At 35.5% G+C, this 12,861-nt stretch overlaps 1 protein-coding gene across 1 annotated transcript in view; it reads left to right on the top strand.

Moving 5' to 3' along the window:
* KIF27 (kinesin family member 27) overlaps nt 1–12,861 on the top strand; it is an 82,138-nt gene that overhangs the window by 50,567 nt on the left and 18,710 nt on the right. The window contains exons 9-11 of the mRNA XM_028146254.2: nt 1,077–1,282; nt 2,709–2,906; nt 9,982–10,095. Of these exons, the coding sequence (XP_028002055.2) occupies nt 1,077–1,282; nt 2,709–2,906; nt 9,982–10,095 (518 nt within the window). The remainder of the gene's footprint in view (nt 1–1,076; nt 1,283–2,708; nt 2,907–9,981; nt 10,096–12,861) is intronic.

Below are 12,861 nucleotides of genomic sequence, written 5' to 3'. Positions count from 1 at the left end.
TAACTATACTGTATTTCATCAATTCTGATACACATTTTTCACATTTTAATATCTCTAAAATCAGGATGTATGTCATAATCATCGGCATCTTAACATATTGTCATGTCATTGGTTAATTGGCACTGTACCTTTTTTCTTAGTTTATAAAATATTGGTGTGTTGAATACTTTATAGGGCCTTAGATTCACTAAAAATAGTAGTTGTATGTATTTTAAAGTTAGTCAAATTATCACAGAGTTGCAGAGCCAGTGCATTTAGTTCAAGAACTCCTTTTTATGAAAATATTAAGAGATTTTCAGTATAATAGTGTGAGAAACTGTCCCTGGAAATTATTCATCCCATGACCTCTGGACTCTTATTTACCACTGCGATGAGTTTGCTAATCTAGTTTAGGGACAGTTGACTCTTCAAAACTAATCAAAAACCAAGTTTTTAGGTTTAGTAGCTGACCTTAGAATGAAAAGAGATATGGAAATATCTTACTCTGTTTTTCTCTGTGTTCTAAATATTTGTAAGAAAAGCATTGAGTGATAGAAACATCAATGATGAGAGAGAATCATTGATTGGCTGCCTCCCGCATGCCCCACACGGGGTCGAGCCCGCAAGTTGGGCATGTGCCCTGACAGGGAATCAAACCAAGACCTCCTAGTTCATATGTCGACACTCAACCACTGAGCCATGCCGACTGGGCCCAGCTGGCCTTTTGAGAGTAGAGCATTTTTTGCCCTAGCCGGTTTGGCCAGTGGATAGTTTGTTGGGACTAAAGGGTCCCAAGTTAGATTCTGGTCAAGGGCACATACCTCGGTTGCAGGCTCCCTGGGCCCTGGTGGGAGTATGCGGGAGGCAACCAATCGATGTGTCTCTCTCACATGGTGTTTCTCTCTGTCTCTCCCACACCGGTGTTTCTCTCTGTCTCTCCCTCTCCATTCCACTCTCTCTAAAAAGCAATGGAAAAAATATCCTTGGGTGAGGATTAAAAAAAAAAAAGAGTAGAGCATTTTTATGTTTTTGATGTTTTACTTAGTTTTAAAAAATATATATAATTTATAATTGTTATTATTATTATTTTGGTGAAGGTAATGATGCCAAGTCTGTAAGCAAACAGTATTCTCTGAAAGTAACAAAACTTGCCCACGAAGCAGCACAGGCAAAAGTGGAATTAATTGAGACAGAAAAGCAGCTACAGGAACTGGAAAACAAAGATCTGTCTGATGTTGCTTTGAAAGTAAAATTACAGAGGGAGTTCCGTAAAAAGATGGATGCCGCAAAGCTGAAAATCCAGGTAATTTAAAAATGTAATTGAGAAAACCTATTTAAAGCTTTCTGCTTTTGAGGATTCTTGTACCTAGTTATGAAAAAAATAGGACTCAGTTTTTACCAGCAAGACAAACTGGAATACAACTTTTCTTTTCCAGAGCACTGGTAGGTTTACATAATTTCGATCTGGGTAATATATTTCTGCATTCAAGAAGTACATTATTTTAATCTTTTCTAAAAAACCATAAGGTAAGAAATAAAGATAACACAGAAATGTCATTTTTGGACGGACATGCAGTTTTAGAAATTTCTGTGCCTTTGACATATCTGTGCACAACTGGTGGGGGAGGGCATGAGGAAGATGATGAGGATGGTGGTGGGGGTAAGGAGGAGCATGATAGTTACCAGTTAAGTGGTGCCATATACATCCTGGGTGTTTTGTATGCATTACTTAATCATTATTTAATCCATTGAAGTGGGTATTTTTTACCCTATTTTATAAATGAGCAAGCTGAAATTTAGAAAGGTGAAAAAACTACTTAAGGGTCACACAGTTATGACAATACCATCTTTCAGTATTCTAACATATACCATTTTAAATATTGAAATGCTACTTTTTTTGTTTTGTTTTGGTATAATGAAGTTATTTCAGTTCATAAAACAAATTTTTAAAATTGAAAAACCCTGAAATTTGTATTCTTTGTGTTATTATATATGTAGCTATATGCTGCATTAATATTTTGATGCTAATTGGTACACTTGAGCATCTGTGGAATAAATGCAAAAGGTAGTGATATCCTTTCTCAGTTTTTTTAAAAATATGTTTTACTGATTTTAGAGAGAGGAAGGAAGAGGGAGAACAAGAGAAACATTACTGTGAGAAACATTGATTGGTTGCCTCCTGCACGCCCCCTACTGGGGATCAAGCCCAAAACCTGGGCATGTGTCCTGACCAGGAATTGAACCAGTGACCTCTTGGTGCATAGGTTGATGCTCAACTACTGAGTCACACCGGCTGGGCCCTATCTCACTTTTAAATAAGATTTTCAGTACTTACAGTGGTATGAAAAAGACATTAATTGCTAGTAACATCATTTTGCTGCAGTTTTGCAATTACTGTCAAAATTAAATATAAGTTCAGTTTTGTATTATTTTAATATTTACCATGTACATGTAATATTTTTAAATTACAATACTCATTAATAAAAATCAAAGAGATTAATTTTGTTCTGTTTGGGTGTCAGCATCAGGAAGCCTCATCATCCTTTATATCTAGTGAAAATTATGGTGGTTTCCCAATTGTAAAAGTAAAAATGTAAAAAACAATTGTGAATTTATAAAAAAAAATATGCAAAATGCTTATCCTTGCCATTGAATGAAAAGTTTTAAGTTTATTTGAAGTTTATGAGAAATGCAATTTTTTCATTTTGAAATATTCCATATGACCCCAGGTCTTACAGAAGAAGCAACAAAATAGTAAGAAGTTGGCATCACTTTCAATCCAAAATGAGAAACGTGCTAATGAATTAGAGCAGAGTGTAGATCACATGAAATATCAAAAAGTACAGCTGCAAAAGAGACTTCGAGAAGAAAATGAAAAAAGGAAGCAATTGGATACAGAAATTCAGCGGGATCAACAAAAAATCAAAGTAATATTGTCATACTTTCCTGCTAAATATGAAATGGCCCAGAGCTGAGGAAGCCAAGGTCTTGATTTTATTTGTGAGGTATCTCTTCTTGGCCTCTCCTTGGCTGCTGATCTCATTCTCTTTAAAGCTTTGTTCACCTACATAGTAAAGCCTATTTATTGAATTCTGAGTACTGTCTTGAAGGCTTTGACTTCATAAAAGAAAATTCAGTGATACCGTTTCTTAACTGTAGTTGCGACTATCAAAAACATATAAAGCCAACTTTCTAAATAACATCTGACATTTGAATAGGATTTCCCATTTTCAAAGTGCTTTGAAATGCATTGTCCATGTGGTGGCATGGAAAAAAGTACAAGGTAAAATGGTACCATTTCACTCAAAGTGAGCAGAAAAGTGATCAAACCTGTACACCCAGCAGTTTTATAGAGTAGATTGGGATGGGGAGGAACTAGTGGTGTGGTGTCAGCTGGGCTCTGGAGCCAGGCTAGCAGAGGTTTAAATCCCGGCTCTCTCAGTTCCTAGCTGGATCATTTATTGAGAAAATCACTTACCCTCTGTGAGTCTGTTTATTCATATCGATAATAGCCTTAATCATAATTGCCTCACAGAACTCTTTTGAAGAAAGAGGAGGAGGATCACCATCATAATAACAATAACAAACACTTATCTAGCACTACATACCAGTCTCTTCTCTTGAAATGTTAAGCCAAACACACAGCTTAGAACATAATTGGAGATTTCCTAGATACTTAATTTTGGAATATAATTTATTCTCAGACCTTTAAAAAAATCATAAAATTTAGTGATGGAAGTGAACTTAAAAAGTATTTAAGCCAAGCTACTAATACTTTTTTTAAACAGCTTTATTGAGATATACTTCACATACCATACAATTCACCCATTTAAAGTAGACAGTACAATGGGATTTTATATATTACAATTAATTTTATAAGTTGTGGTAAAAGATATGTAACATGAAATATGTCATTTTAAACATGTTCAATTGTACAGTTCAGTGGCATTAATTACATTCATAATGTTGTGCAACCATCACTACCTATTTCCAAAACTTTTAGCATATTTTCAAGATTTATCCACATTGTAGCATGTATCAGAACCTCATTCCTTTTTAATGCTGAGTAATATTCCATTGTATTCATATACCACATTTTGTTTTTCCATTCATTTGTTGTTAGATTTTGGTTGTTTTCACCTTTGGCTATTGTGAATAATGCTGTGATAAACACTGGCATACAAGTAATTAAGTCTCTGCTTTCAATTTCTTTGGAATTGAAATACCTAGGAGTAGAATTGCAGGGTCATATGTTAATTCCATATTTACATTTTTTGAGGAAGCACTAACTATTTTCAGTAGACGCAGCATTAGTTTACATTCTCGCCAGGATGTACAAGGGTTCTAATTTCTCCACATCTTCACCAACACTTGTTGTTGTTGTTGTGTGTGTGTGTGTGTGTGTGTGTGTTACAGACATTCAAGTATGTCTGAAGTGGTATTTCTTTGTGGTTTTTATTTGCACTTCCCAAATGACTAATGGTGTTCAGCATTTTTTCATGTGCTTATCGGTCATTTTTATATCTTCTTTGGAGAAATGTCTATTCAGGTTCTTTGTCTACTTTTTTGGGTTCCTATTTCAACCTGTTTTTATTTTAATTTTTAATTTAATTTATTGGTGTGACATTGGTTAATAAAATTAGGGTGAAAAGGGTGAAGGGAGTAAGAAAAAACAAAACTCAGACACAGACAACAGCATGGTGATTACAATAAGGGAAGGGGTGAAGGGAGATAGGAAAGGGGAAAGGGGAAATAAATGGTGATGGAAGGAGACTTTGTCTACTTTTTAATTGGATTGTTTAACTTTTGTTGTTGAGTTATAGGAGTTGTTTATATACTAGTAGTCTAGACATTAAACCCTATCAGATACATGACTTCCAATATTTTATCCCATTCTATAGGTTGTCTTTAAACTTTGTTGATAATACTCATCAATGCAGCAACATTTTTAATTTTTATGAAATACAATTTATTTTTTCTTTTGTAACTTGTGCTTTGGGTGTCATATCTAACAATCCATTGCCAAATCTAAGATTGTGAAGACTTACCCCCCCTGTGGGTTTTTAAAAGAATTTTATGGCTTTAGCTCTTATATTTAATAGGTCGTTGATCTATATTTAGTTAATTTTTGTATATGGTGTGAAATAGAGATCCAACTTCATTCTTTTGCATGTGGAAATCCAATTGTCCTAGAAACATCTGTTGAAGAAACTGTTCTTTCCCCAATGAATGGACTTTATACCCTGGTCAAAAATCAATTGGCTATAGATTTATGGATTTATTTCTAAACTCTCAATTCTATTCTGTTTGTGTACTTATCTGTCCTTATGCCAGATTACTGTGGCTTTGTAGTATTTTGAAGTAGGGTAGTAAGTTCTTTTCTTTGTTCTTTCTTTTCAAGATTGTTTTGGCTATTTGAGGCCTCTTGCAATTCTGTATGAATTTAAGGATCAACTTTTCCATTTCTGCAAAAAAAGCCATTGGAATTTTGATATGGATTACTTTGAATCTGTAGATCTCTTAGTATAGTATTGACATCATGACAATATAATGTTTATCCATGAGCATTTATTTAAGTCTTTAATTTCTTTCAGCAAAGTTTTATAATTTTCAGTATAGTAGTCTTTTACTTCCCTGGTTAAATTTATTCCCAGATATTTTATTCTTTTAGGTGTTATTATAGATGGAATTTTCTTAATTTCCTTGAGTTACTCATTCTTAATCATAATGGTAATAATTATTATTATGGCAGTAGTTAATATTTATTGAGTATCCTTAGTTAATCTACGCTAAGTACTTATGTGCTTTAACATATTTAATTCTTCTTCTATATTTCCAACTTTTCCTTTTCTTCTAGAATCCTTCTTTAAACACCTTAGATTTTATTCATCCTAAAATTATCCTTCTGTCTTATACTACTCTCTCTCTCTTCCTTCATAACCAAACTTCTTAGAAAAGTTTACTGTATTTATTTGTTTTCTCTGCTTCCATTCATTCTCTTATTCTCTCTAGTCTGGCTTTTGGCTCTCAGCTTTACGGTCAGTTTCAAAGCTCTCAGTTTACTAGTGCTCTTTGTCACTAAAGTCCTTGTCTTAACCAGTTAACTGCCACACATTCAAAGACGCTTTTATCTTGCTTGCATCTATAGACGCTTATGGCGTACAAAGGGTTAACACCACCTCAGTTGCATCTAGCACAATTCACTACTCCCTCCATCTTGAAATATTTCCCTCTTTGCCTTTGTGAAATTATTCTCTCCTTGTTGTTGTTTTTTTCTGATTGATTTCTTATTGTCTGTCTTGACAGCTCATCCTACACTATCAGTCCTTTACAAATGGGAATTCAAGGCTCTAGCATGTGCCCTCATCTTCTATATTCTATCCTGAGTGACCTAATTTTTTCCATGGCTGCAGTTAAATTCTAACAACGCCCAGATTAATCCTTGATCCCAGATTTGCTCTTTGAGCCCTAGGTTCATATCTGACTATTGATATCTTCATTAGGTTATCCTATAGATAAATTTATGATCTTCCTTAATAATCTCCTTATTTTCCCCACTCGCTGCTTACTTCATGGAGGAGAAAACAGAGTTTTCTAATGTGCTTTATATGATATCTCAATCTGTTTAGTTGGGTAAGCTAGAAATTTGATAGTCATCCTTAACTCTATCCTCTCCCTTATCACCCATATCCAATGAATCGCTAAATCCTGTAGGTTATATCTTTTAAATATCTTGAGTTTATTCAGTTCTCATTTCTACTGCCAGTAACCTAGTCTTTTGGTTACAGTCCTTCCTCCAATGTAAGGATCAGGCTTGCCTGTCAGTCTTAATGGTCTTTCTGTCTCAGCTTCTCATCCCTCATAGGCCCTGGCTAAACCAACAAGACACAAAACTCTCTAAATCTATGCTTAGGGAAAAGAAAAAACTTTGGTCAGGGTGCATAGAATGCTGAAGTGTAATTCTATCTGTAACTTAAGCTTTTTATGTTGTTATGTAGGACAATTTTGTTCCTTTAGTCATATTTTGCATTTTAGGGTAATGACCCATTTAAGGGGGAGAATAAGTATTCCAGAAAAAGGAACAGTGTGCCCCAAAGAAATATGAAAGTTTGTACTAATTTATGCACAAATAGAAAACCTGCTCACAGTCCTAAAGCCCATCTTGACCTCTTTTTAGAGCTAATACTTCTCTTTGTCCATTTTCCACTCAACTAAGCCATTTCGGGAGAATATTATGACTTCTGCATGGGTTCTCCTTAGAGCAGCAATTCTTAACTGAAGTCCATGGATGAGCTATAAAGAAAAGATATGGGAACTCCTGGAATTGTGGGCCATAGTGTGACCTTGGGCTTTTTACTCCTTTAAGAACCATTTTCCTCATCTGTAAAATGTAGTTTATAACAATCCTTGGCAATAGGATTATTCTGAGGATTAAGTGGTGTCCTTAAGTAGATATAAAAAGGCTAGCACAATGCCAGGGATTACAATATAAAATAAAGGCAGTAATGTCTATTTCGATATGCAGAAGAGGGAATTAGACCTACTGTAGTATTCTTTTTTTTTTTTTTTTAAAGCGTATGTGGAAGGACAGAAATAGTAGAGTTAGCTCCAAGTATAAGGTACCTTTACTTAAGCATCCTGAAGTTGCTGTGACTATGACAGGAGCAAAACTATAACTATGAACTAGATCTAGGGGAGCATGAAAAATTGGTGGGTAGTAAGTATAATTCACTCATAATGCATGCAGAGAACATTTATTTAGTTTATAGCAGACTTGCGTTCTTTGCGACACCCCCTGTCCCTGCCCAGTCCATGTCATGATAATTGCTGGGAACATGAGAATTAACCAAATGTCCAGTCTGTTTAAACCTTTTCTGTGAATTTAAACATTTCCTTTAAATAATTCTTAGCTCTCTTGAATAAGAATATTTAGACTTTTAGCCTCTTCCACCCTGTGCTTCTCTCCCTAAGATGGAATCCAATGTATGTGGTGATTGGGTGTGTACCTTTTCATTGCCTCCTATGGAGGAAGTGGCCCCCTGAGTTTCATTTGGTCTTTGGATGTAACTGACTGGAATCTGCTCTCCCTTGTCAACCTTTCCCTGCTGGCCCCTGATGATGAAACTCACGGCTGGTATGACTCATAGTCTGGTCTTGCTTTCAGCTTAGCATGGAGGTGCTTTGACTTCATCTCATTTCCTAGTGGCATTATAAATCCCTATTGAGCCTACTAGGTCTTCCACCTAGCCTGCTAACCTTGGGGTCTATCCTCATCTTCATTTTGCAGGTCAGTTCTCCATGATAACCGACCCCCATTGGCTCCCAACTCAGGGTCCTTGTCATCTGAGGCTGAGGGGTTCAATTAGTCTGTTTCCTGACTATACCTTACTCTTTCAGCAAGGCTGGGCAATCCAAGGTGGGAGTGGGGCCTCTGCACTCTACATTCTCTCTCCCTCTACCCTCAGTGATACTTTTACTTACCACCCCCTTTCTGAGCCAAAACTTAAGAGAGGAAAATTGGGACACACATCTTTTTTTTTTTTTAATCCTCACTCGAGGGTATTTTTCCCCCCATTGATTTTAGGGAGAGTGGAAGGGAGGGGGAGAGACAGAAAGAGAGAAACACTGATGTGAGGGAGACACATTGATTGGTTGCCTCCCCCCCACACCCACACCAGGGCTGGGGATCGAGCCTGCAACTGAGGTATGTGCCTTTGACCGGAATCGAACCCGAGACCCATAAGTCTGTGGGCCAACACTCTAACCACTGAGCCAAACCAGCTAGGGCAGGACACACATCTTTCTTACTGTCTCTTTTCTCCTTTCTGCTGTTTCCAGGGCTAGAAAATGGCATACTTCCTTTTTACTTTCTTTATATCAGTACTTCTAGAAATTACCTGTGGAAAAGGTACAATTTTTATTTTATTACTAATATATCCAGCCCAATATATATTTTTAATCCTCACATATGGATATTTTTTCATTGATTTTTAGAGAGAGTGGAAGAGAGAGGGAAAGAGTGAAATATTGATGTGAGATAAACACATTGATTAGTTGCCTCCTGCACACTCCCTGACTAGGGCCGGGGCTCAGTGCAACCATGGTATGTGTCCTTGACCAGAATCAAACCCCGGACCCTTCAGTCCACAGACCGATGCTCTATGCACTGAGCCAAACCGGCTAGGGCCAGCCCAATACTTTTTAAAAACATGAACTATTTTAATAAAAATTAAAATATATTATAAAAGTCCATCTTTTAATTATTATATTCAACAGACATAAAAGTGTTCTGTCAAATTGCTATCAATTTCTAAACACACTCCATGTCTGTACTTCTCTATCATGGACCATGGAGATAGTATGTGGACTAGCCCCCTTAGGTTCATGACCTCCTTCCTGATTCCTGCTAAGCTATAGTGGTGACAGCGGCATCTTCTCTAAACCCGAAGAGCACTGTGAGCAACGGGCCTCTCTGATGTGATCCTTAAGATGTGGATGGAAGCTAAAGGAATTCGGAAAATACCCTTCACAGGACTATGATCCGTTTTGCAAGGCTGTTCTCATGCTGCAAAATCTGATTTTTGAATGCCAGAAATAGACTGCTACTTTTTACATTTCTATTATCATAAATCCTAATATCCCCATGACAGATGGGTGCCTTGGATGTACTAACTGAGGGTAATGAGTTCAGAAAGGCACAAGAGAAAAAAAAACACATTTATAGTTTTCAGACTCATCCATGTTACACTAATTTGTAACACTGGGAAAGAATGACACACACACACAACCCTTAGTTTTGTCAGTAAAACCTGATTTTTTTGCTGTAAGATCTTATTGCTTTAGTGAGGGGCTAAGGTTATTTTCTTTTCAAATGGCCCCGACTTCATCTATTCACTTTCTTTTTGCAACTAAGAAAGCAAATGTTAATAAAATTATTATTTTCATAGTAATCATTGGCCACTATGAAAGCCATAAGGTATTTCTGATTTCTGTTTTCTGTAGGAACTAAAGTTAAAAACAGAACTGGAAGAAGGTCTGAAACTGAAAGCTGAGGACCTAGATGCATTTAAGATGGAAAGAAGAAAAGGTTTGTTTGGAAGTATAGACCAACTCCAGGTTTGTCAATTCTATTTAGTGTTTTTTGGTTTTTCTTCTATTTGGTGATTGTCTAAATAGAGGTAAAAAATGGTGAACTCTGAATAAAATCTTCAAACACTAGATTTTGCAACTTAAGGGTAAAATTTGTATTTCTTCTGAAACTTTACTGTTATTAAAAATTATTTTCTTATCCAGATATGGATTTATTTCATGTGGAATATAAACATGAAATCCATGTTCACCAGATTGTATTTATTCCCATGTCAAAACTGACTTATTCCCATGGAAATACGTATTTCTAAAAATCAGAGCTCCCCATTCATTTTATATGCACCATATACAATATATTAAAAGCTATTGTTTGTTTTAGTGCCTTATTTTATTCCTCACCCAAGGATATTTTTTCCATTTTTTTAGAGAGAGTGAAAGAGAGGGGGAAAGAGAGAGAGGGAGAAATACCGATGTGAGAGATACACATTGATTGGTTGCCTCCTGCACCCATCCCAACTGAGGGCCAGGGATGCTCTATCCACTGAGGAAAATCACCAGGACTAATGCCACATTTAAAAAGTGAAATTCATAAATTACTATGAAAGTTCAAAGAAACAGCCCTGGCCGGTTTGGCTCAGTGGATAGAGCATTGGCCTGCATACTCAAGGGCCCCAGGTTCGATTCTGGTCAAGGGCATATACCTTGGTTCCGGGCACATACCCAGTAGGGAGTGTGCAGGAGGCAGCTGATCGATGTTTCTCTCTCATCGATGTTTCTAACTCTATCCCTCTCTCTTTCTCTCTGTAAAAAAATAATGAAATATGTTTTTTAAAAAAAAGAATGTTCAAAGAAACAAAATTTTAATTTTATGTAAATTCAAAATGGCAGTTCTAAAAATCTTACAGAAAACTACTGCACTTTTTGGGGGGCAACAGGGAGGGGATAAGGACACATATGTAATACCTTAATAAAAAATAAATAAAATCTCTTTCTCAAAACAAAAAATATTATAATTATACTCAAATGCATATACCATCATCTTGATTCTGAAAAATTTATTCTCTGTTCCTGAATTTTATACTTTAATAGAATTTCATGAATATACAGCAGGTTCTCGAATAACGTCATATTATTCAACATTGTTTCATTGTAATGTCGATAAGATGCTTGGGGAAGTTAACTTTTGTTTATATAAATTAGCCTATAGTAAAATTGGTTCCATTATACATAGTTTTGCTTAAAATTGCAGAATCTACCAATGATGTTAAGTGAAGACTTACTGTATTCCCAGTTATTTATTTTACTAGTGTGTTTTAGAAATTGGTTAAAGAGCATTTCTGGGTGGGAAGGGTGTGAGGGGAGCAGAAGAGGTAGGAATATGCAGTATAGTGAGATCTGCTTTTTCAAAATGTTTAGGATCTAAATTTTAAACATGTACAATAATAAAAAATTTACAATGCTTGTACTGACTGTTTTGGGTTAAGAAAAATACACACAAAACTTCATGTTTCTTAATGTTGTAAAACAAACATTTTCCAGAATTTGACTCTAAACAAGGACAAAATTATGTTAATCAATGTGAGTATCCAGAGAACTTATTATAGGACAATGACTTGATATGAAGTCCCTGTATAAGAAGAAAATATTTAAAATTAAAACTGTATGGTAGGAACTTTTGCTATAAAAAGAGAAAAAAACAAATCAAGAAGTTTTCAGAAAACTAAGATACAGTGAATTACACAAATCATAACCTCTATTATATCAAATGCAGAAAAATCTATTATTATTTCCCTAAAAAACTTGTATTATGTTAGCAGACTCCTTCCTATTCTTCAAAGCAGAGCTAAAATATTACCTACTCTGTAGGACTGGCTTTGGCATTTCCTTTATTTCCAGACAAAGCCAATCCCTCTCCATTTTTGCTTACATGGTACCTACGAGTTAGCATTTATAATCACCAATAATGTTTCGGTTTCTCTCCTGTTGGAATGGAGCTTTAAAAAGCTCTATTGTTCATCTTTCAAACCCAACTCATAGTCAAGGAATGTTTGTAGAATATGTTTAATTGCTAGACTTCATAGGGTCTCATATATGGGCTTTCCTGTCAACACCAAATAATTATTCAGTAAAATACAGTCAGAAAGATTTTCAAAGCAAGCAACTTAATACTCGTGGTATAGCTGGATGTAACAAAAATAAACTATTTCTATATTGCTCTGGATAGCCTTTCTGTTTCTTAAAATTATAGCGCTACTATTTTAGGCTTCATTGTGGTTTGGATGTGATAGTGCTATAGGACCATACTCTTTAGGTGTGGATGGAAGACTGACTCATAGCTCTTTGCTATGAGTCAGTCTTCCAACTTTGTTGTGGCCACTTTGCTTTTTCTCATGCATATTTTCTATCTCATTGTCTTAATGTAGATTTCTAGGAACCATTTTTTATCAAGCTTCAAAAGTACAGGAACATAGTACTATATTGATTTTATATCTATTATTGGTTGTTTAGTTGGCATTGCTTCATTACTGTGAACACAGTGCAAATGAGTACTTAATAGAGTTCATTTTGAACAGTCATATTCCCTTCATATTTTTGTTTGTTTTTGCTTCTGGGTATCCTTAATTCAAGAGAGTATTAAGTTGCTTGCTTTGAAAATCTTTCCGACTGTATTTTCTGAATAATTATTTGGTGTTGACAGGATACAGTGCAGAGTGGATTTCTATGCTCCATCATCAATGTCTTCCACTGTGTGTATTCATTTATTCACTTCATCGATTAGTTGATTGAATCAGG

This window comes from Eptesicus fuscus, chromosome 15 (assembly GCF_027574615.1).
Source record: "Eptesicus fuscus isolate TK198812 chromosome 15, DD_ASM_mEF_20220401, whole genome shotgun sequence".
Lineage (NCBI taxonomy): Eukaryota > Metazoa > Chordata > Mammalia > Chiroptera > Vespertilionidae > Eptesicus > Eptesicus fuscus.
The sequence above is the reverse complement of the archived record's forward strand: the minus strand, read 5'-3'. Positions and strand labels throughout refer to the sequence as shown.